Source organism: Ambystoma mexicanum, chromosome 6p (genome assembly GCF_040938575.1).
Source record: "Ambystoma mexicanum isolate Mex_15411 chromosome 6p, UKY_AmexF1_1, whole genome shotgun sequence".
NCBI lineage: Eukaryota > Metazoa > Chordata > Amphibia > Caudata > Ambystomatidae > Ambystoma > Ambystoma mexicanum.
Window position 1 is genome coordinate 494,817,891 of NC_090935.1, and position 27,311 is coordinate 494,845,201.

The following is a 27,311-nucleotide window of genomic DNA, read 5'->3' on the forward strand; positions in this document are numbered from 1 at the left end:
ATGTGTTATTACTCGAGAGAAAACCCAGGGAACTGACATTGTTGAGTAAGCAACTAAGGGAGGAGAAACCCAAGGGGAGGGAATCACCCTCTAGAAGAAGTATGAAATGATTTGGTGTTTGTAACTCGCTTATACACAAGTGTTTCAAGGCGTGACGAGGCAAGGAAATGGGAACAGAGGGAGGACAGACAACAATCTTACTAGGCCAAGTGACATTGAGATCGCAAGTACAGGGAAGGGGGAAGTGCCAGGGGAAAGGGGAGGGGGGCAGTGCTGTACATAGGATCAAAACAATAACAAGAAGTGTGGCCAGCAGGTGGCAGGTACAAGTTAAGTGCAGACAGCGGGTGTCCAAAAGTGCAGGCAGGGGGACTGAAGGGTTACAGATACAGACCCAAGTGCAAGGGTTCCTGGGAGGCAGTGCAAGTGTGCAACTGGATAGGCAGAGACCTGGACACACAATCGGAGGGTAGCTAGGTGACCAGTACAGTATCAGACAGGAAATCAGCTGGGGAGAGGAAGAGAGACGGCAGAAGCAAAGAGAAAGGTCTTGAGGTGCTTCCGGAACCGGAGGTGGTTCTTAAGTTTCAGGGAGGCTGTTCCAGAGGGAGGCCCCTCCCAAAGAAAGATCTACCACCCATTGCCGTTGCTTGGAGAAGCGACAGGCCCTGAGGGAGATGGAGGAGCGAAGAGCTCAAGTAGGATGGTATTAACAAAGAGGGAGTTGGAGTTATTGAGGATCCAGGACCCAGAACGCCTTGTGGAAAATGCAGAGGGTTTTGAACTTAATCCTTGCAGCCACTGGGAGCCAATGCCTAGATTTTCATGCTGGAGAGATGGGATCCCTGGGCTTGAGGCCAAAGACAAGTCTCACAGTGCTGTTCTGGATGAGTTGCAGAGGGCGGAGAGTAGAAGCAGCCAGATATAGGAAGAGGCTGTTACATAGTCCAGCCTCGAGAGAACCAGAGCTATATAGACTGTGAGCTTCTGGGGGAAGGAGAGGGACGCACTCTCTTGTTAAAACGTTTGTGTTGGAGTTACATATTTTCCTTTTTGAACATTTGTGAACCACTTAAGGCCAAGGACATTACCCTTTTCCCTTGAAGATTTAGTTTGTATGAATAGTACTTTGGATGTGACATGGTTTTGCTTTGGACATTCTGACATTGACATACCCTTAGTTTTTGTTTTAGGTAGGGGAAACACCTCTTAGAGCAGGGACAGAGGCATTTCCCCACCCCTTTTTTTTTAAAGAAATGTCTTGATCAAAACCATGACTTCCTTATGCCCGATTCTCATTCCTGTCTCCTCACATTTCCCTTACTCTAATATTTCTTTATATGCTCAATGTGCAACCGTAATGCTTTGCTTGCCGCTCACTAGCACCTGGAACACTGTTCCAGAGCTTCTCCACCATAGCCGTGGCCTCCATGGAAAGGGAGAAGGGATTATATGTAGTGTAATTCCCTTCTTGCCTTGTTCATGGCAGCCATCTTGTTTGGTAGTTTTTTGGGGTTTGTTTTGAGAAACGACAACCAGTGTTTCTCAACCCTAAAAAGAAAACTTAGTATCCCTGACAACATGTCGGGGCGCTAATTGCAATACACCCCTCGGATGAAGGGCACATTCTCTTGGATTGGGGGGGGGGGAGACTCTCCCGCACGGGAAGGCACAGGTCAGGTCCTTGTACCAGCAAGTGCACTGAGGCTTCTGCAGCTACCGGTCTGCGGGCTGAGGGGTCCTAGAATCCTCACGGTAGTAGTGTTGAGGGACCAGAAGGTACTTGTACCGGATTATCATCCAAGGGGCTCTGCCCTTGTACCGGCAATATGGCCAAGGGACTACGCCCTAGTACCAGCAATACGTCCGAGGGGGCACCTAAATGCAGCTCTACCAAACCCCGGGTCGAGGGTGTCACACCTACCAGGCCTAGGCCCGGGGAGCAGGGTAGGCCTCGTGATCCACACGAAAGAGTCTTGGAGGAGGCTGGGCCCAGCGAGCTGAGCAACACGTAGCAGGCAAGTGCCAGGCAGCTCGACAAGATGGCCGCTGCGCCAGACCGAGGCTCCTGTCGAACGCCATTCCAGGAGTTTGGCAAAGAACGAGTGTCAAGGTGGGACTGGCCTCAACCAGGTACGTGGCCTACAGCCTATCCTTTTTATGCGCAGGGCAGCTTCCCACTGGGTCCATACGGGCAGGGTATGCAGCAGCTCTCGGCTACCCCGTCAGTACTCCCCAACACCTCTCTGGCCAGTGAAGAGGGGTTCTTCGAGAGGTTCCTCGTGCTCATGAAGTCGACCTCGGATGGGGGTTAACCTCAGGGGTGCCTTCGGGGATGTCCTCCCTACAATGCTAGCGGCACCACAAGCGCTTCTGCCGGCGGCCCCGGCCCAGCCGCTGCCTCTGGCACCCCGGGCGATTCCTCAGGTGGTTCCGTACCAGCCTCCGCCTCCTCCTCAGCCTCCGGCTATTGTCATGGTACCCCAGCCTCTGGGGGATCCTCCTGATCTGCAGGATACGGATGAGGAGGATCCGGACACGCCATCCTCAGCCAGGGCCTTCCACAAACGTCTTGCTGGGCTGGCAAAGTACCTGGACCTACCCCAACCCGAGGTTGAGCAGCCGGCAGAGGGGGTTCTGTCTGAAGTCCTCACTTGACGCCCCTCTTTCAAAACGGGGATTCCACTGCAAATGGATGTAGCCTCCCTGGCCAAGAAGGGTTGGATCAAGCCCCCACTCGGTCCAGCCGGTCAATACACTCTTGCTCTCGGCCCATCCTCAGCCACACTCCTCGGTGATCGCTGCAGCATCACTATACTCCAAGCCTGTTGTCTTCAGCCGCCTCCTCTGCGGTGCTGCCAGGCAAGGAGGAGAAGATCTTCGAGGCGTATGGGAAGAAACTCTATTCCAACGCTTCCTTGCATCTTCGTCAGGCCAACGCCGATACCATGCTGGCTGCCGCTAACCAAAGGTTATGGTGTGAAATTGCAGACTTCCTCCCGGAACTCCCTACTCAGAGCCAATCACGTTTTAAGGCGGGGCTAGCTGAGGCCAAGCTGGTGGTGCAGGACCTCATGGAATCCACTGTGGCCCATATTGACACCTCTGGCCATGCCATCTGTATTGCCACGGACATGAGAAGGACATCTTGACTCCGGGCGACGAAATTCAACCTGGAAGTCCAGGAACACATATTGGATCTACTGTTCCAGGGGTAGGAGGGGTGGTCTTTTCCACTCCACCACGAACGAAGAGCTGGACAAGAAGAAAAACAGCTCATAAACGGCCGGGTCTTTATCCATCTTGACAAAGACCACGCCCAAGTTGCACACCCAGTCACAGCAGCGCTCCCACTGGTGGTGTACGTATGGAGGGTTCCGTAGCTTCCAGGAACGGAGATCCAGGCAGCCGACCGCTCACTGTCACAGAGCCGGCGCAAGCATTAAAAAAGGAGTGGGGTTAAGGGCTTTTTCCAGTCCCCCTCCTCAGCGACCGCCTCTGAGGGATGACACGCCCCTTCAGGTTCACGTGTCTCCAGTGAGGGGCAGACTTGCTCTCCATGCACGTTTCTGGCGCCAGAATTTCGCAGATTGTCATCATTCAGAAGGCAAACCAGGCGGGCCTGAGAGTTGTGCTGGACATTTCCACCCTAGTGGCTTTGGCAGTGCTGGGTCCTCCATAGGTTTAGTGGTGAACACTTATGTTACTAGGAACCAAACTGCCTTTATCCCTCTGGGAGAGTGTACTTGTTATTAATAGTTGCTAGACTGTATACTGTATAACCTTCAGTGCTTTACTGACCTTAACTGATATCACTCTGTGTGCTGGATATGAAAAGTAAAACCAAAAGTTGCTTGCCTGCATTATTGATCCATGTATAACTTCCATTTCTAATTCAATGTTAGTTACTGCATTTTAGACTTCATTGTGCCTTGTATATACATAAATAAATATTGTAATATAACAGTACGTGTTTTCTTGGGTCATTGTGTGTACTGATTTCTTTGCACTGCTCTACAGCTCACATAACTCCCTTCTAAGGTAAGCCTGGCTGCTCAGCCAGTCTATCAACTTGTGTAGTACAGGCCTATATTAAGAGTTGGGTCACTAATACCAAAGAGTTAAGTCTTCTGAAGTCCCACACCAGTTGGACTTTATAAAAGCGTACCTAAAAAGACATCCACCTGTGTCTCTCTCGCTCTCTCCTTATATTCAAGAAACACTACAGAGAAAACACGCTCAGCATTCTACCCCAAACATTTCAAGACTCACATGCTCACAGCCCAGACATTAGGTGAAAAGCACAATACAATAAGGGGCTTGCACCCTAAGCCAGTAATGACCCAGAAAAGGAACAAATGCAACTTTCCACAGCGTCTCTTTCAAGCTGAAGTGAAGATTTCAGTGAGGAAGGCTATGGAATCATTGAAAGCTCCCTGTGGGTCAGTGGACATAGAAAGCAGGCAGCTAAGCAGAAAACTTTCTAGGATGGAGACAATGGCTGGAGGCACACTTTCGGCCTACCAAGCAGAAGATCAGGACATGGGTATTTGAGTCTCAGCACACCTCCAGGCAACCGGGGCAACTGAAACTGAAACCCCATTGGGGAAAAACCCCAAACTGTCATATACATTAACCACTGTACCTAGCCAGGTAAAGGTTAAATGACTTAACAATATGGACGAATCACGGATATGCATCACGATATACTATGGTTGGCCTATGCGTTTAGGACACTCACATTATTGTGATTGTCTATAGGGTACTGACCTGCTTGTTAGGTTTTATGGTGCCCTTGTTCTCCTTGCACCCCCATGTTATTTTATGTTGGCTTCTCACCTATGGTAGACAGCCCGCATATAGACATTTGGGTTAGGAGTTCCCCTCTGTAGGCATTACTATTTTTATAATTTTCTATAAATACACAGTATTAAATGGATACCAGCATAAGTACTTATCTGAACTGAGTTTATATTTGTGACTTTTTTAAAGTATTTATTTCAGAATATGAGTGTAGTGTAATTTCTATAGGTGTGTGGGCTAATGACATAATGTTTTACTGTTATTTTGAAATGCATTTCCTACAACTCTCCACAATATGTTAGATATGTGCAAACCATAAAATCCAACAAGTGAAGAAAATCATTTAGAAGTATATATGTAAAACCATGTAGCATTTTCGTAACCAACCTTTAATAAAATTAAAGTATATTTCTGGTTTCATATGGCCTGCATCATTATAGAAGTGTACATTCATATAACGTAAAACATGCATCTTAACCACAGAACTAACCTTCTGTTTCCTTTTATTCAGCCGCACTAGTCAACTTTCGATTTCCACGTTGCTTGAGATGTGCAAAGGTCAGGCTGGAGAGCTGGCTGTGGGAAGAGAAATCCTTAAATCTGGTAATAATTATTTAGTCACTTCAGTGAGTAAAAGCTTGTTCTGTGCTCTTCATAAAGCTTAGATCTGTATGCGATTGTCATCCTGGAGGATTTTGATGTGACTGATGGGATCATAGATGAAGATTCTTTTGAAACTCTTAACTTAAACATGATTTGTTAGTAATGCACATTGAAATGAATGATACTTGCTAAACTTAAACATTTTATATATTGCCATACATTTCAATTGCTTACATATCTTCCAAAATGCACTGAGGTGAAATTATGACTACAACCCAATAGAAAGCATGGTCAGGTAGACAGAGCTCTCATTCCAAATGTACACTTTGTTTTTTTAATCTGGTGTATAGCTAATCGGCACATAGGCTGGCGTACACGATAAAACGTATAGAAAAAAAAATTCTTGCTGCCACATATCAACTGCTGGTTTTGTCTAATGCGACTAACTCTGCAAAATACTTGTCCAGCAACTAGTGAAGTTAGGCTGTCAACTTAACTGTCCAGCAGCATAATGTTGGTACATTTCCCTATTGACATTAAGGCTGTGAACAAGAGTCCAAAAAATAAATTGAAACCATATCACATTCTGGGTTTAGTTGCAATTTTCCACAACAGAATGCAGATCATCTAAGGCTGCAGAGAAGAATTGAACAAGGGCGCCTACATTCGGCCATGTTTCCTTAATACTTCTAAACCATTTCTAGCAGAGATTACATCCAAAAAATGTTAATGTTGTGACGGAGTGAGGCTAAGACATCATTTATAAACTTTGGGGTAGAGATGGTACACCAAATGGCCAGTAAGAGCGACCCATCCGCTACAAGTAAGCATAAGACTTATTATAGTTTGAGGACTGTTGAGAGATTTCCAAAATTGGCCCTGTTGGGAAGAATTTGCAAGCCATCCTATTATGATGAACAGGGAAGACACTGAGAGGTTAGCCAAAACCCAGTCACGGTGAGGTAGCAGAGTGGTCACGTCTTAGTCTCAGGGAGGGTGCGACAGTGGTCTAGGGATACAATAAGTCCACACACAGCAACACTAGTAAGTCCAATTAGACAGCAAGTATAAAAATGCAATTATGTATTAGGCCTTTAGTTTACACACTAGCAGATCACAATACCAGGCAAATATTGTCACATAAAACCCTTATAAAACACATATAAACATTCACTGTTAGAGATAGATTAGCGTTTAATACAGTAAACACTGCAACAAAGGTAAGTAGTTCAAATGCTAAAAGGTAGAAATAACTCCCAGAAGCAACACAAGACTGCTTCCTAATACTTATAAAGTCCAACCCTAAGATGGTTTGGGGTCTTGTGCACAAAGGTGAGCAATTACAAACCAACTACTTCTGCACAACAGTTCTTAAAGGAATAGCAACACCAGTGGTTAGTGTTAGGGGAGTTTTCCTAAAGTCCACTTGACGTAAGATTTCATAAAACTGTCCCTTGTCATACAGGTCCCCAACTCTGTACTATTCGAGGAACCTTCGTAATGTGGCAGAGCTGTCAGGCTTATCATAGGAGGAAGATATGAGCTGTGGGTAAGTACATTGAGCCCAGTAAATACAATAGTCAAAAGAAACACACATAAAATGTTTTTTTTTAAATATACATTTATATTTACCCAAGGAAGGTAGATAAATACTTAGTTCAATTAACCAACATACTTAGGAATACTTAATACTTTTCAAAGACTATTGCTTGCTGTAAAATTGTTAGTTTGACACTAATGACACGGTAAAGACAAAGATATACATTGTATTTAGTTAACAAAACCACATAAGATAAAGTATTTTAGGAAGGAAAAAGGTTGGTTAATCACACGGCAGCAGAGCTTAATATTTTAATACACACTTTTGGGACAACCTAACGCTTTGAAAGTCCAATCCCTAAATATATCAAAGTAAGTTCAGAGTGAATCCAAAGTCTTAAGCAGCAGAACAGCAAAGGTTCTTTAGGATACTTTCAGTCTCTAGTTAAAGTTGCTTGGCAATTCAGCACAAAGATGTAGACCCTGCAAAAGGACTTACTAAAGAGAACACAAGCTGGCAAGCTTGGGTCAGAGGTAGACACCATGGGCACCTCTTCGCGCACTCCAGTCACTCTGGAGCGACTTCTCAATTCAAGGTGAGTTATACGTTTCACCCCACAGTACCTTAGAAGAAATGCTTGTAGCTGGATTCTCCTCTGTGCAGTAGTGACCGACCCAGTCTCTGGATTCTTCTGTCTGGCGACCAAAAGTAAGGACTCTGAATGTGATGTCTCAGCAGCAGTTTCGAGAGAGTGGACCCTTGGCACGGATTTCTGCAGTCTCCTTGGGCGGTCTCAGCACCAACAAAGGACTGTACTCGCCCGGTCGATCCTGCACTCTGGTGAGGGGACGTTGGATGAGTCTGATCGTGTCTCTGGAAGTTCACCTGGAGCTCAGCAAAGACTTGGGCGGATTCATCCTGGCAAAGACCATGCACTTCAAATGGGTCAAAGGTCTCTGGGTATTTGCGGTCGTCTGCAGCTCTGGAGAAGCACAGCACCTCGAGAGATGCCTCAATTTGTAGTTCGTCTCAGGGCTGGTTGTTCCCATGTCCCAACAGCCAAAGTGAAGGAGTTGTCCTCTTTGGAGCTCCTTTGTTGAGTAGAAAACCGGGTCAGGACAGAAGCGGTCGCTTCACGGTGATCGGAATAGTCTGCAGGAGTGTCTGGTCGTCTTTTCCAATGGTCGACTTGCCTTTCACCTCAGGAACCTCAACTTTAATTCAGTTTCAGCTCACTCCTCTCTCTCTCAGCAGTTTACAGAAATGGGCGAGTGGCTGTCCAATCAGGACAGCCAGGACCCAAGTGGCTAAGGTACTCTGTCAGACAAAGGGCAGGGGAGTGAATAACTCCTCCCCCCTTCCTGCCTGCCCATACACACTGGAGCTTAGGCATGGACACCCAAAGGTTCCTGCCAACGGCAAAATACACACACAGACCTCCCCCCCTCCCAGAATGGTAGAGAAAGAGCTAACGAAGAACAACCACAATAGAAATAGCAAAAAAAGAAAGGAGCCACCATGTTAGGACATAGGTGACCGTATTGTGCACATCAGAGACTGAATACAGTCTGCGGTAACAAATGGCACAATCGTTGTTAGAACATGTCCACTGCCACCAACCATAACTACAGGGTTGCCTATGTGACTTTAAATTCACAGGAACAGAGAAGGGGGATACCAGATATCCCCTTGGCACTCTATGTAAGGTGGTGTGTGCTAATCTCTCATAACATAACGTTTTAGGAAGGATAAGTAGTATCCTTCTATTCTTAAGAACTGTAGTTCCTTGAGGATTGTCGAATCTCAAAGTAGAACCCAAAGGGTTCCCAGCAACGCTGCACATAGGATGCTGTGTGCTGCCAAAGTTCAACACAGATGCCTTAAAAGAGAAATGGAGGAAAGCAGACTCTGTGAGAAAGTTAAAACGCAGAGAACAGCGTTCCAAATGTTGGAGCAAATATGAATGAATGAGAGGGGAAAAGGCTCCACTCATTGAGGAAAGAAAGAAAAAGGTCCAGAAGTCCACCAAAAAGGGCTGGGTGTCTCACTATGAGAGGCGATGACGCTTAAAAATGGGAAATCTCCATAACAGTTAGGATTATAGAGTCGCAAAGTTATGTAAGGTTCAGGTGACTACTCCACTCAATAGCAACACACTAGGGTAAGCCTGGCGAGGATTCATTCACTCTAGTTCCAACATCAAAGGTCAGACCAGAGTGAGGTTCAAGACTTTATGCCCTATTTACTCTATGGGAGACTGGGAGAGAAAGCAACAGGTATGTACACTTACCATTTGCCCCCATGGCTCAAAGTTCTCCAGATACCACAGTAGCCGGTTCCGGACTTCGGTCTAGACTTGTTCTTCTGTCTTTGTTCTTACTGAGAGGGTCATCTAGACAGAAGAGATGCATTGTTTCACAGGATTTTATTTCATTTGGTAGCAGTAGTTGGGAATTTGTTCCAGGCGGCTTTCAATTGAAGACTCAAACGAAGACAAGTGAAGACTTCTGTGGAAGGGACAGCCACGGGTCACTGCACGGACACAAAGACGAGATCCAACAAAGGTCAACACTGTCAGGCGGTGCCAGGAAAATGCAGAAATGGGTGAGTTGTGGTGCAAGCTGAATATCTTCCAAGTTTCAAGACTCTACTCAGAACGATGACTGCTCCAGCAAAGCAGCCCAGGAGAGAGCTGGTCAGTCCACCGTTTGGTCTAGGGACATTTCCGAAGGGTCGCAGGCATGGTTTCTGAAGGGGTTGAGAATGGTTGTTCCCATAGATCCAGGGGTCGAAGCACCAACAAAGGTGAAGTATTGACACTGGGACTGCAGGTTCAGATGTATTTATCAAGTCGCCAGTATTCAGCCCATCAGCTGGAACTCACGTAGCCTGTTATTCTTGGGTCCTGCTGCTTTGGCCTGAATTACCACACAACCTTGTGTAACAAACTGTTCATCCTATATAACCCCTGCTGGTGAGAAATTGTAGCGCCGTTCATTAATAAGCGCCTTCCGGAAAGTTTCATCTCCTAATTGAAACGAAAAAAGTGTATTTTGGCTTTCCCGTGCTCGATTCGAAGAGCGTGCGCACTAAAGGATAGGATCCTTTGCCGTCACCACGCCTTGTTACTCCGGATCTCCAAGCAACTATCTTTCACTTTCCCTATTAAGCGCACGCAGGCCACGCTTAGTTTAAGTTGCCTAGCAACACATGAACAAATCTGCAGCGTCTCCCATTTCCACGTTGTTTCGGGCCTCCTTGCAGCAAATTCTATTCTTCCGCATTGCGCGCACAAAGGACGTGCTCTGGTGATGTCTAGCAACATATAAACAACCAGCGATCTCTCCTAGTTCAATGCCGTGTTCCATCCGGACCTGTGGGGGAAAAAGAGAAAATCACTGCAATCACTTGCATGTAAGCAATGTAAGAGTTGCAAAGGAGAAGAACACTGTTTCTATTTTCAAAACAGCTTACTTGGAACAAAAAGTTGAGACTAAGCACACTACACAAGGCCTTCTTGAGATCAAGACTGAGTGTTAAGACAGATTTCTACAATTGTGCCTGCTGGACAGATTTTAGGAGGTCACTCCTGGTTATGGCGAACAAAGCTCTGAGTTTAGCCAAAACCCAATCAAGATAGCAATGGAGAGCAGTCAAGGCTTGGTCTTGGGGGAGTTTGAGCGTGGTCAGGGGCCCTCAATAAATCCACACAGGATTATAAACAATAATCCAGCATACTTAGTCGGTTATAAAAATGCAGTTAGTTATTTAGGACTTTAGAACACACTGAAAAATGAAATTGCCAGGTAGTATTTATTTTTGCATTTGTGGAAGGTGCTGAACGCTAGTGCATCAAGGCGCTGGTTACAATTGTTCAGAATTAGCTTGACATAATACAAAACTTGGCTAGGTAGCATTCTCATTGACTCAGTCGTTAAGATTATCTTTACAAATTACACACATAGATAGGTCCACAAACTCACTAATGGTTTTGCCAATCTATCATTTTATGTACCCTGGGAGAAGAGTAGGGTTTTGAGCTGCATGCGGAAGGCCTAGTAAGAGTGTTGAAGTCTCAGGGAAGGTGGGAGGGCATTCCGGTTCTTAACAGCAATTGCAGGAAACTTGCACCACCTGCTCTTTTGAGTCGGAACCTGGGAGTGATGAGGCGATTCATGTGAGACGAGTGTGAGTCTGTTGATTGAGGCTTTAGTGAGTTCCGACCCAAGGTATTTCGGGGCAGACTTGGAGATGCATTTGTGGGTGTGGGTCAGTGTTTTAAAGCAAATGCGTTCACGTATTGGCAACCAGTGTGCATTTCTTCTTGATTGGGAGATATGTTTTTTTTTTTTTTTGCTTTGTTTAAGTCAGCCCTTGGAGCATTGTTTTGTACAATTTGAAGTTTGTTGAGGTTACCAGCTGAGGTACCTGCGAATAGAGCGTTGCAGTAGTCAAACCTGGAGCCTGTCAGGGCTCTTGCAATCGTGAGGCAGCTTTCGGGGGAGAGAAATGGTCTGGAACAATAAATATATTTTGTGGTGTGTGCCGATGAAGAAGCGATGGCATTGACTTGTCTAGAGACCGACAGCATGGAGTTGAGATAAACCCTGAGGGTTTTGATGTTGAATGATGAAAGATTTGTATGCAGAGTTTAGTTTGTTTTGTAGGGTTATAGAGCCGACCAGGAGCAGCTGTTTTCTCATCCGTGAGACAGAGCTTATGTATCGTTATCCAGGCTTGGATGATTTGCTACACTGATGTCAGTGAATCGTCATTGGTAGTTTAGTCACCTGTTATAGGTAGGAGTAGCTGAGTGTAATCAGCATAGTTTGTGTAAGAGATTCCCTGCGTGCCGCGAAGGTCAAAAAGAGGTTTGGTAAAACGTTTTATAGAGTGGCGTGACACGCATTATCCTTGGACGCTGCATGTGACTGGGTTGGGGAAAGCTGAAGCGGATGTGAAGAAGACTCTCATTGTTCTGTTGGAGAGGGAGGAGATCCAGGTGGTGGCTTCCGGGGAGAAGTGGACACGAGTGGAGATGCTGGCAGAGAATTTGGTGGTCCACCAAATCAAAGGCAGCCGGGAGATCTAGCAGTGGGAGCAGGGCTAGTTTGCTAGCGTCTTTAAAACCAAGTAGATTTTCGATATCGAGGAGTGGCCTAGTCTAAAGCCAGATTTGCGCATGCCTAGAAGGTTGTGGGATTCAAGATGATGTTGGATTTGTAGTTATGCTGCTCTGTCCAGAATTTTTAAAAGAAATGGGACGGCTGTGATGGGACGGTATTTAGTGGGAATGTCTGGGTCTAGCTTGGCCTTTTTAGGAGCAGTAGTACACAGGCATCGTTTTACAAATAACACCTGATGCCAAAGGAGCGGATGAGACAGACAAGTGCCCAAATGTAGATGTTAAAAAGGATCGTAGGCAGGGAGGAGCCCTGCGGAACTCCAACTCAGAGAGCAGGGAGTAGATAGAAAAGGTGGCATAGAGAGGATCTGCGTATGATCCGCCAGGAACGAGGTGAACCATGCTAGTACTTGGCCAGATATAGCCATCTGGGCAAGACGGGACAACAGGATGGGGTGGTCAACTGTGTCAAAATCTGCTGATATATCTAGCAGAATCAGGGCACCCACCCCACCTGAATCCACCAGTCTGGCCATATCGTCTTGGACGGAGACCAGAACACTCTGTGCCTCTACCTGGTCTAAAGCCGGACTGAGCAGGGTCAAGAAGGGAGGAAGATTCCAGAAATTACAGTAGAAGGGATACCAGGGACTGATAGTCTGAAAGTTAGCAAGAACAGTGGGGTCAAGTAATGGCTTCTTTAGGAGATGATTCACTCTAGCCGCTTTCAGCTGAGATGGAATTAGCCCAGATTGACAGGAATTATTAATGGCAGCTGTGATTTCCCCCAGAAGATTAGGGGAGATTGTTTTCATAATGGCTATAGGGATGGCGTCGGACAGGGCGCAAGATTTAATCTTATGAACAGCTTTTTCCGAGAAAATTGGAAAGACCGACCATTTAGGGTCGGTTTGTCCGTTGGATTAAAGGTGTCATCATTGCTATCCACTGTAATGGAAGCGGCATTCGGAGTGTTTTGGCCAATATTACTGATTTTGATGATGAAAAATGAGATGGATCACAGAGCTGTTGTTGGTCTGACACCTGAGGTCAGTTTATCAGAAGATGAAAGGGCTTTAACAGCAGAAAATAGGGCCTTAGGTTTACAGAGTGCTGTTTCAATTTTCTCAGATAAATAGTGTCTTGGCTGTCTATACAGCTATAGAATAAGCTGTTAGCTGGTGACGAAATAATACTTTGAGATGGGGATCATAGGTTTTACGCCAGCTGCGCTCAGCCTGCCTGACTTTGTCTTTCGGCTTTAAGGGAGGCCGAGTACCAGGACTCAGAAGGTAGCCTGTGTGGTAGTATACGTTTAAGTGGGGCAACCTTATCTGCCGCCTCCTGGATGGATTGAGCTAGTCCAGATAGGGAGTTGCAAGAGAACATGTTACATTTGGCTACGACATGGGAGATCAAGCCTTGTATGTCGACAAGGCGCCATGAGCAGAGCCAGATTATAGGCACCGCAATCTTGGCACAGGGAGCAGGTCCGTTGATCTTGCATGTTATTGAAAAATGATCAGACCATATTACAGGCACAATTGATTGCTGTGACAGAAAAGTATCTTTCACAAAAATCAGGTCTAATGTATTGCCTAATTTGTTAGTGGGAGTAGATAGTTTGGTGTATGTCGAAATCACTTAGACTAAAAAAAAAAAGATTCAGAACTGTAGGCCTAAGTAGGTTTAATTTTAAATTAAAATCCCCTAAAACTACTAGGTTGGTATGTCTCATTTGTAAATCAGCTACCAGATCCGTCAGGCGTTCCCCGAATTTCCCAAGTGAACCAGGGGGGTGGTATATGAGCAAAAGATGGCATGAGCTTGTTGGAGCCATGGTACATTTGACCAGAGGGGCTTCCATGTCTAGGCCATGTTGAAAACTTGCTTAATCGTAAAGTCTGATCTATAGATCATAGAAATACCGCCCCCATGTCTTGGGGGAGGGGGATCGAGATACACAATACGATAATTAGATGGAATCGCCTGTACCAGGGCCGGCGGAGAACTGGGCATAAGCCACGTTTCCGTCAAGCAGAGCACAGTCGCCCAGCGTTCCGAGATCAAATGATGTATTTCGGCGGCATGCGCTGAGAGCGGGTGTTCATTGCTAGAGACAGGATTTGGTTGTAGTTGTTGACAAGGACAGTTGGGTCACTGGTAGGATTTTGTTGCTCTGAGAGGTTTCAGGAAAGGTAAGATATTAGCCAGGTTATGTTCCTGGAACTTCTTGTTGGTGCAGTGGGCATCAGGGGAGGCTTGGTGTGCTGTACCTGTTGTCTAGGTAATTGGAAAGTACCAATGTTGTGGTCTGACCACGGCAGGATGTATTGGATAGGATAGTGATGCCGCAATTGAGGCCGGCAAGCCAAACTAGGATCTGGCCTTTGTTGTGGGTGGGGGTTGTGATGTGTTGGGTGAAGCCTGCGATGTCTAGAGCATTAGCTAGGGTGCGAGCATTAGTGTCGGAGTGATCGTAAAATCCTAGATTAATGTCTCCCAGGATTACAATTTTTGAGGTAGGCTTGGAGTTTGCCGAGAGGATAGGTGCTATGTCATCCTCAAAGGAGAGCTAGAGGCCTGGGGGCCTGTATATCATGTGAATGGATGTGGTGCCTGTGTGTTGTGGGGTAAGATTGTTAGTATTTCTCTTGAGTGGATGGTATGGTAGTTGGTTTCTCTAATGTTTAGGGAGTCTTTAGCTATGACACCCACCCCACCACCCCCCTCTTGCATCAACTCAGTCTTTATGGAAGATGGGGTATTGCTGGGGATGCGCTACACAGTGGTCTGGGCCTGAGGCTGCATGCAGCCATGATTTGCTAGACTATCCAAGTGGTTGGTGGTGGAAGATCTGCAATGTCCAGGGCGTGGGCTGCCATTGCCATGGCATTGATTGGAGCGCCTCTTATGATGTGAGTCTGAATTTTGTTTTTCAAGTTTTGGAATGGTTTTGGTGAGCTGAGTTTGGGCCAAGGTGTGCCTGGCCTTGCAAAGTGTGTCTGACATTATATTAGGAGTAGGGTACTTGGAAGGAATGCTGACTTTGTGGTCATTTGAGGTGGGCTTCTGTGCGTGGTATGGGTGTATTGTTGTTGGGAGGTAGGACTGGCAAGGTGCCTTTGGTGAGTTTGGTAAGGGCACGAATGAGCCTAGTTGAGTGCCATGGGTGGGCTTGGAAAGGGTAGAGTAGCATTTAGTGTTTCTTTCAGCTTTGGAGTGGATTTGGATGGTTTTGATTGGTGGCAGGCTTGGTGCTGCTTTAAAGTGGTGGGTTGCCAGGTGGGGGCTTTAGTCTGCGAATGCTTAGTTTGTCGGTTAACAGAGGTTGTGCACAGACATCTGGGCTTGGGGCTCTAGTTGTCTGGTAGACTGGTGCTAGTGGTATGTGCAGTGATGCTACCCACAGCGTTTAATGTGTCAGATCTCCACTCATACCGTTGGTGTATAGGGCTATGTGGGGCAGGGACTTCCGTAAACCGGCTCAAACCTCAGGCTGAGCCTATGTATGTACAACAGCTATTTTAGGTCTTCTTCATGGATGCCACAAGGGTATGATCGTCAATAAGATGACCAAAGTTAAGACTTCTAAAAAGGAGTAAGTACCCCTGCGGCAATTATACTGGTGCTTTGGGCTACTAATGCAGTAAAATAGGCTACAACCCTGATGAAGTCAGTACTAAGTAACAGCTGCCACCAGCGTACTCTGCTACACACGTGTGGGGTGGTATAAACGCCCTAGAGCAATCATGAAGTGCCTAAAATGCATCCTTGTTTTAGAATCCATATGGGCAACCTTACGATAGATTAGGAAAAAGGCTTTAAAGTGGCAGGAGGTCTTCGCGTCCCACTTTTTAACCACAAGAATAAAGTCAAAGATCTAAAAGAAACAAAAAGGGAAATTTAGGGGTCGGGTGGAGGCAGGGGAGACGAACAAACATTGATTATCCAACTCTCCAGCATTGGATCTTTCATGGATTCACATGCTCTTGAGTATCATCCATCGTCAGGCTGGGAATCCTCTGTAATATTAAAGCAATTTACCTTTAAGTTTCTAAACTGCTCGTCACTTTAGTGCTCTGTTAGTCGTTTTAGGTCATACTGCCCGCAGCCAATTAGTCTGGTCCCCTTAGATCCACCACTGGTCGCCATTTTCAGATTTGTTTACTATACGTTACTATTGGTAGACATCGAGAAATCTCTCATCCAGATATCGAATGACTTTGTCTATTTTTTATTTTCCATCATAGCATATCCAGTTTGATGCTGTGTCGCTTCTCGCCGACTGGTGTTACGTTTCAGCCCATTCCATTGCCTCCGGGGTTGCTGTATGTCTGGGGCCTTCAGAAGTCTGTGGACATCATGACAGGCATGTGGAAGGAAAGCCTGTTCAACCAGGCCTGCTCGACGTTTCACCTTAAGAACGTGTACATCGAGGATCTTCATGAGCAATGTCTTTGCTGTCTATACCCGGGCCACGGCCTGAACAACTGTTTCATCTGCCAGGCGTTCTTGTCTAAAACCTGAAAGGATTGCCTCTAGAGATTAGTGTCTTTGCTGGATGTAGCTGCCGCAGCCTCATACTTGGCCTTTGTCCGCAGTTGCGCCTCTGCCAGGCAAAGCAGACCCCTAGTGCGTGCTCCCTCATCAAAGAAGTCGAGGCCCCATGAAGAATTTTCCCATCGTAAGAATGCAAAGAAAGCGACATGGATCAGCCTCGTCAATGTCTTGTCTATGCCTACTGTCACCTCGTTGACCACTACAGCGCAGAGGAAGCCTTCGTCAGTAGCTTCATCTAAGCACTCTTCAGAGAAGCGACACTCGTCCTTGACTAGAATTTCTCAGTCTACGCCATAATCGGCACCCAAGTCCTTTCGACGCCGAACATCATCCCTTCGAAGAGTCCGTCGACCACTTCGTTGATGACCAAATCTTCTGCATCCAAGTCCACTATGCAAATAAACTCATCTAGACCTATTCCGTCACCAGTCCACGATGCCTGATCAGAGGCCCTTGGTTTCCTCTTTTCTAAAGAGTCTCTGTGGACAGGGATGTCCCCATCAATTTGTCCTACCTTTCCCGGCCAACTTCTGCTCAGCCCCTGATTTCACTAGCTCCATATGCACTGCCTGTGGTCCCTTGTTCGACCTTGGCCCCTCCTGAAGAACTAATACAACAGGGTGCTGATTTGGACATGGATGCACTGGAGGAAGTGTTCAACGACTAGGAAGATTCCATGCCTTCTCTTGCTGACATGCCTCCACCAAAGCAAGGTCTTTCTCTACCCAATCAATGCCCTGCTCAACCTGCTCTAGTTCCACCTGTCCCTGTGGGGATACCCTCTGGGTCTCCTCAGGCTCCTGTGCCCTCAGGCTGAAGGGATGTGTCAATGGACATGTTATCCGCGCTACAGACACTGGTTTCGGAGCTCCAGCAGTGGCTTTCACCTCCACCGTATCCTTCTCCAGTGCAGTTATCTGGTTTTCCTGCAACAGGTTTGGTTCCGCCACTACCCTATGGACCTCCTGCAGGGCCCCACTTTTACCACCAGTCACCCTCACAGATACAGACGACTAACAAACAGATGGTTCTCCAGGGACTCTCTCTACAGTAGAGTTCGATAATCTGGTGCCAGGTGACGGTGAGCTAGCAGATCTACTCCGGACGAGATTGGCTACTTTCATGCTCTGATTTCACGAGCATAACATTTTTTTTATCTCATTCCAGAGGAGCAGAAAAAGGAGGTATTCCTTTATCAAGGTGGGAATCTGCCAGGTCAGTGGTAGCCATTTCAGTGCTAGACAATATTTGGGAAGACTGCCTCCTAGTGATGTGGAATTTGTTCTCAGTACTACCCAAGAAAGATCGAAGTACAGTGTCCCAGATTCAGCACCCAAATGCCTACGCACACAGTTCTGTCCAGACTGTTGTCTTTGCAGCCTCCCGTAAGCCTTCTTCCAATCCTTTGTCCCCTTTCATGGTACCTCTAAACAAGGTGGGCAAACCACTGGACACTTTTGGCAAGAGGGCATCTCTACTGCCACAACGACCATCAAGGTGGCTAACTCGTTGGCAATAATCTCCTACTACGACCAGGAACAGTGGTTCAAGCTCGGGCCAATACTGGATTTTGTTCCTGACAAGCGGGATGAGGCACTTACAAAGCTGTATGAGGGAGAAGCAGCATCAGATGATGTGATCTATACTGCTGTGGACATAGCAGACACAAGATTCCGCCATATGGGGAACGGTGCAGTGTTATGCCGTCAAGGTTGGCTACTTAAGGCCACCAATTTCTGGGCGGAAGTCCAGCCCAAGGTTGTCGATATGCCTTTTGACTGCATTGATCTATTTGGAAAGAAGGTTGAGGATACCCTGCAGACCATCTAAGCTGAGAGACTGCTCATTCGTTGGGTACTCTTCAACAGGCATTACCATTTACCTGTATCTGGACGAGTTGATGCACGTCACATCGCTTCCACTAGCGACTCAACACACCAAGGATACAATCCTGTGGCTAAAATCACTACATTTCTTGTTGAACTTTGTAAATCCTGCTCAGAGCTCCCTGTCCTTGGTCTTACGCCTCAACACTCTCATGTTGCTACGCCTTCAGAGCAGAGGGTGAATACTATCCTGAACAGAATCAAACCTCTGTCACGCCTACCAATTGCTTCATTCCACTCTCTCATTCCCTCCTGGGAATGATGTCTTATGCATGCCATTGATCCCACACTGCAGACTTCGAATGAGACCACTTCAGGACTTTCTGGATGCCTGCTGGCAAGCAATATCCAGGTCTTGGGAGGACAAGCTTCACCTCACACCCTCCTTTCGAAATGCCTTCCTCTGGTGGAGTTGTCTCAACCTCTCAGGAAGTCCCCTTTCGCCTTCCGGCACATCAGGTCACAGTGACCACGGATGCCACCCTGGAGGGGTGGGGAGCTCAGACGGGAGAATTCCATGCCAGAGGCCTGTGGTTGGCGAAGGAAAAGCCCTTTACACCAATACTTCAAGCCACAATTGCGGAACCGGCAAATTTGCATCTTCACGGGCAACACCACCACCATGTTCTGTATTAAAGGATAGTTCCGGGACTTTTTTTTTATTGTCCCTACGGTTCGGCCATGTGTTTTTAAGCATAAATCGGTAGATCGTAGAAAACTTTCCTATGGACCTTACCCGACTTTTCGTCCATTAACGCACTCAAAATCAGCCGCCATTTTCTGATAATCCTATCATTTCCCCCCATCGACCTGGCTCACCTGCTTTTGCGGCACTAAATCAAATCCCCCGCCCCTGAAACAGACTTTATCAAAACATTCATATTCCCCGCCTCTATCCGTGACGTGACTGTGCTGCGTAGGCAAACGCGCCCAGGCGTCTTCTACGTGACTCTTCACAGAACCCGGAAACCAACACAGATCAGCTCACAACACAGCGTGCCACAATTCGGAATATGAAACTGTACTTTTAAATCAAACCGCAAGATTGTAAATTTGGTAAAGTACATTTATTTGACATCAAATGTTTAGAGAATATTCAGCGATTTGCATTTTTCTTTGCTCTCGATCCAAAATAGTTCGTCTTAGGGCGATGTTCGTGTGCAGTACACAGGGTGTTGGTTTACGATAAAATAAGCTCTTCGGTCGCACTGATAATCGCATGGCTGTTCCAACAACGAGGCACTAGGCCACCACAACGGTCTGTATGTTGCATCTAGCCGTTAGTACCGCGTAAGGGCATACTTGTACTTGGCGATCGTCCCATAAAATGGTCACGGTGGTAACGTTGTTCACGTGGAGAAGCAACTGGCGGTTGAAAAACCCATCCGCCGGTGTCTGGTACTCGTGACACATACAATAATGAAGGATGTACCGGTTTTAAAAACATAAAAAATGAAATTAGTCTCACCATCAGATCTTTATTAAAATTATTCATTTTATATATTAGGTAGGGAAATTATTTCATAGCTAGGACAGTGCAACAGGGTATTATACGTCATTTCCAGTAACCCACCCCCTCTCCTCCGCCTTTTTCAGAGCCGCCTGAGCGCCAGTGGACCACTTCGTCACTGATATGATATAATATGGCATTTGCAACGCGCCTATACACAAGTGTTTCAAGGCGTGGCGAGGCAGGGAGGGGGGGGGGAACAAGGAGAAGACAGACAACGATCCTACTAGGCCAGGTGTCATTCAGATCGCGCAAGTGCAGGGGTAGGGGGAAGGTAAAAGTGCAAGGGGAAGGGGAGGGGGGAAGTGGAGTACAAGGTAAGTAGCATAAAATAATAAATACATAGGGCCAGCTGGTGGCGAGTGCAAGGCTGGTGGCGAGTGCAAGGTAAGTGCAGAACAAGTGCTGGGAAGGGGGGGCTGTAGGATACTGAGACAGTCCCCCAGTGCAGGGGTTGACAGGGAGGCAGTGCAGGTGGAGAGTGGAAGGGCCCAGGACCGAGGTCGCAGACAGTGGACCAGTTGTAGCAGGGGAGAGGGAGAGAGAAAGCAGAAGCAAAAAGTAAGGTTTTGAGGTGCTTCCGTAAAAGGAGATGGTTCTCCTCAAGATAGTGCGCGGTACAAAACAATATGCCACATAGAACTAACAAGTACAACTTAACCTGTCTTTAAAGCTACTGTATAGTAATTAAATTGCGGTATAAACTCATCTAAAGAGTTACTTACATTATATTTGCATTTTCCATTGTGTCTGTGCGTAGGGCAGCCCCGAAATACCACTCCTTCTATGCCGACGTTATTTCTTCTAATGAACGAACATTAAATGGCTTTCGTTTCTGAAATTATATTCATTATCGTTTCTTACGTTATTGCAACACACCCCCAAAAAGAAGTCTTTCGGGATGGTCCCGGCCTGTCAAGGTCAAATAACAATAGAACCTTATACTGAGTCGTGGGCCATTCCGGCACCCGAGCAAAAAATCAAAGCAGCTGACCTTCACTTTGAACGAGCACACATTCCTAGTTAGCTACATTCAGTGTAAGGCCATCTCACAGGACTTGAAATTTACACTCCATCTTTGCATTTTGTCTGCGTGCATTTGCAGCCCCAGCGAACCATAAATACGGAGACATTCTATATTTTTTGAAAAATGATTTATATTACTGTTTAATTTAATGCGCAAATGAACAAGGGTGGAGAGACACATTGCATGTACACTGAGAAATCACTTTTATTTACACAATACATAGCTACACATATTCAATGGGCCTGCGACATGAGGAGACTCGAGAGAACAGACAATCAAATTACAATCATTTAAACCGTGATGTGTATTTCTCAATGAGCTCTGCTTTAGGTGGACATGGAACAGAGGCAATGTTGGGTGGCAATGCAGTTGTCCCCTGCACAGGTTCGTTCACAACTCCATGTATGCGCCTATCTAGGACATCAACAATAAGTCTCTCAATAAACTCATATTGCATATCCTCAAACACTGGTTTGATCACCCATTGTTTACTTCTTTTAGTGAAGGCCTTATTGTAGCGAAGCGTCCCTAAAGTTCCGGTCGTCCTACTTTGTTGACGGCCAACATTATGGTTATGTGCCAAGACCGCTAGAAAAGTCCGATTTATCATGCCCTCCATGCCAAAATGCAATCGTTTTGGCCTGTACTTTAGGCACATATTGTGGAACACCTCCAAATCTCCTGTGTGGCAGAATTCCTTGAGTCCCCTCAAATCTCTTGTTATAGTTTTATCAAATACAATCTTTTCAATGGCTTTGTGAGTGGGTGATGAAGGAATCAACCACTTCTTCTTCCGTGCCTCCTCTGTGGACAAATGGCCATGTTCACAATTGTGGAAATGTTGGTTTGTGGTCCAGCGGTGAACGTTGCTACAGTGTAGCATTACTGACCGCCATTTTTCCAGTAGAATTTCCAATGACCCTCCACATGTTTTTGAGCTCCACCAAAGATGGTTGCTGATTGACTTGGACCACTGTGAAATACCTTGCATATCTTTTTTTTTTTACCTGCAGCTGACATTTTTTTATTGATTGTTTTTGCAAGATGCCAAACGTCAAATTGGTGATTTATATTTTTGTACTCTTCTCTCATTGTCTTGGCAATTGAAACGTGTCTGTCCGTGGCTATCAGGTCGATCACCATTCCCCGCGATTGTAGTTCTTGCAATGATGCTACAAAGCCAACTTTCTCCATGGCCACTGAGGATGTGCTTTGTGACACCTGCACGACCACCGAACTCACAATTTTCTTACTTTCCATGTCCTGAAAGTGGTAGGTGCAGTACTTGGCTGAAAATTCTGGGCTGTCGCACTGTCCATCACCGGCTAGCCTGAACCGTTTGCCCGCGAATGTACTATCAATAGACATTTTTTCCATTCTCCAAGCTTCGCTAATGGCTGGAAATAGATAATCGGTTTGGTATTTGTAGAACTGAGTTTTCGCAATGAAATGGATTCCCACAAACTGAAAGAAAGACTCTAACTTTTTAAAACATGAACCACTAAAAAGTGCAGCCGCTGCACAAAGTAGATTGCCTGCTGGCAGTTGCCCCAGCATGGGTTGTGCAGACCATGAGAAAGGATGATATTTTGTACAGGTGGCATGTATTTTAAGGTTAGTGCCTCGAATTGCACGAGTCACATTAATCAATGGCTCCCCACATACTTCCCCACCAACCGAATGCCCACATTTCATCCAAATAATAATATCAATCAAACAACTATCGAATACAATGAATTTGGCCTCTTTCCTTATACTGTCACTCTGCATCCCAGCTGGTTCGGCCTGTAACGTTGAGGACATGTCACTCACATGAAAGGTAGAATCTCTGATATCGTCTTCCGCTATGTTCAGTGATATTGATGGTGTTTCATTGTCGTCCACTTCATTCTCTTCCATTGCAACATCTGTTCCTTCTCCGGCGATGGGTGAATAAAACAATTTCTTCAACTTTCTCGCGGTCTTAGTTTTTGCGGGTGTGGATTCTGTGAATTGATCTCCGACTGCATCCGAATTACCAGGAGGACATTCACTATCAATGGCTGGTGGTGGTATAGCTCCGTTGTCAATCACTTCATATTCTTCCCATTGGCACGATGCATCTCCAGTCTCAAGTCCCTGCCAAAAGGTTTGACAAGCAACATCTCTCGTTCGCTTCACTGTCTGTGTAGATCTAGTTCGTACACCCACTCGCAACTAGAGGACAGATTGGAAAAGGGATGTTCAGTTTAAACACAACTTACAGTATTGAACTATTAACAGTGAAAAACAACATAATATAGTGACCAGGACAAAAACCTTCTTTTGCTTTCTTTTCTTTGAAACTTTCTTGCCTCGAACTTCAACATCGGGACGCTGTTGCTCCGACTCGTGTGTGCATGTCTCCACTTCCTCTTGCGCTGCAACGACTATATTTTCATGATAAGCACATCCATCACGCACCGACGCTCCATCGACTCCCTGAAACATAGAACTTTCATTAGTATGTATAATAATATTGAAAACACAAAATGTACTTGGGGACCAATACCCACGTACATCTCAATAGCAAAATACGAATGAACGCTTTGTGTAGAACATTCAAACGACAATTATTCACGCATTGTTGATCTAGTTAGATGGAACTGTCAAGATCCATACCTCAGGCTCCTCATAGACTTCCATTGATGATATTATTGAAGATGATGCTTCAGTAACTCCCTGAAACACAGTAATTGCATTAGTATGGTTTTCTATTTTGTTAAAAAGAACATACACTTTGTGCAGGCGTCAACGGCTCATCTAAATAGACCTGCACAAATGATCAGTTGTCTAAAATAAATAATGGATATCTAAATATGATTCGATTTGCTCGATCGTTGGAAGTGTCACCACCCAGAAATCTGCATCAACTACTAGGGGTGATGTTCTTGTAGAAGAAGCTCCGTCATCTCCCTGAAACATAGTACTTGCGTTAATAAAGAAGGAAGTATAGCGGATGTAATCACGTCATATGATTTCGCTTGATCGAACTGTCAGTATCCATACCTCGAAATGCATAAGAACATCAAGGGACGATGTAACTGCGGTGCACACTTCTGCAAGCTGTTGCGCCGACCCGTAACTGCATGCTCCCCCTTCTTCTTGGACTAATGCTCCATCGACTCCCTGCAACATAGGACTTTCATTAGTAATGAACACAATATTGAAAAAAGAAGACACATAGGAGGGCGACGACAGAAGGACATATCAATGGCTAAAAACGAAAGAAACATTGTGTGTAACAATCACGCTACAAGAATGCAAGATCTGATGATCTCCATCGATGGAACTGTCCGGAAACGTACCTCGAACATCTGAGTGACATCAACGGTTGTCGTCAATATGTTGGACTCCTCAGCATCTCCCTGAAAGACAGTACTTGCATTATTTTGGATAACAATAATTATAACTGAAAACAAAGACTAGAGGACGAGTACAAGGGTGTACCATTAGGTAAAATAATCACACGATAAATTAAAACTATTGATTTACATGCCTAAAACAAGTCAGTGGCAGAATAGCTAAGTAAGATTACCCGATAGGCTGATGACTGCAATAACGACACGGATGGAGAATCTTCCGCCTTCATATTGAGTGGATACATAAATGGGGAAATTATTGTTAGCTAATGCTACACACTACCGCAAGGCCGAGAGATAAATACGTAAACTTGACTCACCAGTGGAGGGATGTGGACGAATAGAGTGGGAATAGCGGTTGAGAGCAATTTTCGCCTCGCTCGCGGTGTGTTCTTCTTTATTAGCAATGATGTGGAGTACATGTCTGAGCTAAAGTGCCTGCTGCAGATGCGGTATCGATCACCCCTCTTGTCCGCAAAGACTTCTAGGACTCTACTTTCAAGCTCAGACGGTGGATATCCGAAATATCGGACCCATTCTCTTATCTGATCTATTGTCTTAGGGAAAACATGCATTATAGTACCTTCAGATTTATTATGGGTCTTCGAAGGGCAACCGCCAATGGAACAGGCAGGCATTGTGGAAAGTTCTGAAAAGTAAAGATCAACAATTCTCTATGAATACCAATGTGTTAAAAAATTAAATGACACATAAAAGGTTCAATGCAAGGTTCGTTTTGGTTCTTGGAACTATACACGTTATTCACATGCGGATAAGTATTTGAATAACTTTAAAAAAATAGAAAAATAATTTGACTAAACTCAGAACATGTGACTAGTTCCTTGCATGTACTGTCTTGAACGAAAAGAAATTGGACGCAAAATGATTATGGTACATGGCCTTACCTAGACGAACAAACAGTTAGATGCAGGGATCAGAGTAGTTTCTTGTCGTAGAACAGGGAGCAGTTCACAGGTTGCAAACTGACGAGTTTCCTTGAAGTGGTCACGGAAGTTCACAGAGACGAAGAGCAGATAACCAGCACCTTCACGGGTTGACTAGCAAAGCGCAAAGAAGTTCTCATTAGAAATATGAAGTGGGTTATAAAGAATTCGAAACAGGGGTGTGTTTGTGAATGAATGACGTGTATATGTCGTGGCATTATGCGGTTTGCAGGGGGCCGTCCAGCGTGAGGGGGGATGCTTGGCAGGAGACACGGGGTCTGGAGGTAGACATGGGAACAACAACCCATGCTCTATAGACCACTTTGAAGTGTACATGGTCTTTGGCACCTCTTGGCCTTTATCGCTCCCTGACAGCTCCACTTGCCAGCACAAGTACCCCGGTGCGAACTGCCTTTGGTGGATTGGGGCGGTGGTCGTGCAGACAAGACTCGTTTGCCGCAGGGCCTCACCAAGGAGAGGCCATCTAACTGCATGTAAGAGGCAGGCTGCAGGATCTAGTACATGGTAGGCAGGGGGGTGAGTTTATAAATACCTCACCCTCCCAGGAGAATATATGGGTGCAGTTCACCCTGGAGACCCTGGATGCCTAGGCAGTTAGTCAGCAGCAGGCTGGCCTGTGGTGGCAAGGCGGCACGGGCCAGAGGGGGTCATCTCTGTACCCGGTGCCCAAAAGGATGATTTATTATGATCAACCATATTGATTTTTTACCTATAACCATGTTTTGTATCAATAAAATCCAACGGCCTTTTATTGCCAACGCTTGAACAAAGTGGTGTGGTAAGTATTTTTGGGGGAGGAGGCAAGGCCGGGAGGCTTGATGCCAACCCACAAAATAACATATGTATGTCTGCTGCATATGGGTTCAACGGTTATGTGGATTGAAGGTGGGCGGCCAGCGTGAGGGAGGATGCTGGCCGGAGACATGTGGTGTGACAAGACAAGGCACAGGAAGACTATTCAATGGAGACACACTAGATTCATTTAAAAAATCAAAACAACCATTGTTAAAATATATGTTGGGTTTTATTTTAGATCTTAATTTCAATTGAACATAAATAATAAACATTACACATTGTAAAGTTCCGGTTGCAGCACATCCAGGGAAAATCCGCGGTATTGTCCACTGTCGCTGGGGAAATGTTGTCTAATGGCAAGTACCGCACAGGCAGGTATTACTCTCCGAACGCGGTGTCCGAGCCTCCCGTGAAGCCACCAAGTGAAGCAACGATAGGCCACCAGCCTGTACCACCTGTGAAAATGAAAGATGCAAACTGTATTAAAATGACAAAACTTTCTTATCACTGTCGATTCAGGTAAAAAAATGTCATTCTGCTTTGAAAAAAATTCTATCTAGAAAATGCACAATATGGAACCAATTTACATGCATTCGAATGATATGTAGATGTAATTTTATATGTGGGAGACGACCATGAAATAGTAGTGGCATCACTGACATCACAACCAGAGTATACTTACTCGTTACTCGGATTACGCGGACGAACAGTGCCGCGAAGTTCGTGCATAAGCACCATCATCATCCTCAACACGGTCCGTGAGAGGCAGGCTTCCCTGAACTCTGGCAGCTCGGTGATGCATTGCGGACTTGGCTCGCCTTCCGAAATGTAGGCCAAGCACCCGGAATTTTCACGGCAGCAGCAGTTCTCCTCCTCAGTTGGCATTAGCTCGCACCGATTGCACGTGCACCAGGTCAAGACGCCGTCCATGCGACATGGTCCAGGCTCTTCATCCGTTGACTGGTCCTCCCAACTGCCGTCCGAATCCCCATCGTTTTCGCGTGCTTGCCTTTCCAGTAGTTCTTCCTCGGTGTACTCGGGCTCGTACATATACGGCATTATTGTAGCCATTGTGTGGTAAAGAAAGTAAAATAATTTACAGAGATGGTACAGG

At 45.9% G+C, this 27,311-nt stretch overlaps 1 protein-coding gene across 2 annotated transcripts in view; it reads left to right on the top strand.

Moving 5' to 3' along the window:
- MAP3K1 (mitogen-activated protein kinase kinase kinase 1) overlaps positions 1 to 27,311 on the top strand; it is a 752,184-nt gene that overhangs the window by 469,062 nt on the left and 255,811 nt on the right. For both annotated transcript variants that reach the window (XM_069627298.1, XM_069627297.1), the window contains exon 12: positions 5,315 to 5,406. In XM_069627298.1, the coding sequence (XP_069483399.1) occupies positions 5,315 to 5,406 (92 nt within the window). The remainder of the gene's footprint in view (positions 1 to 5,314; positions 5,407 to 27,311) is intronic.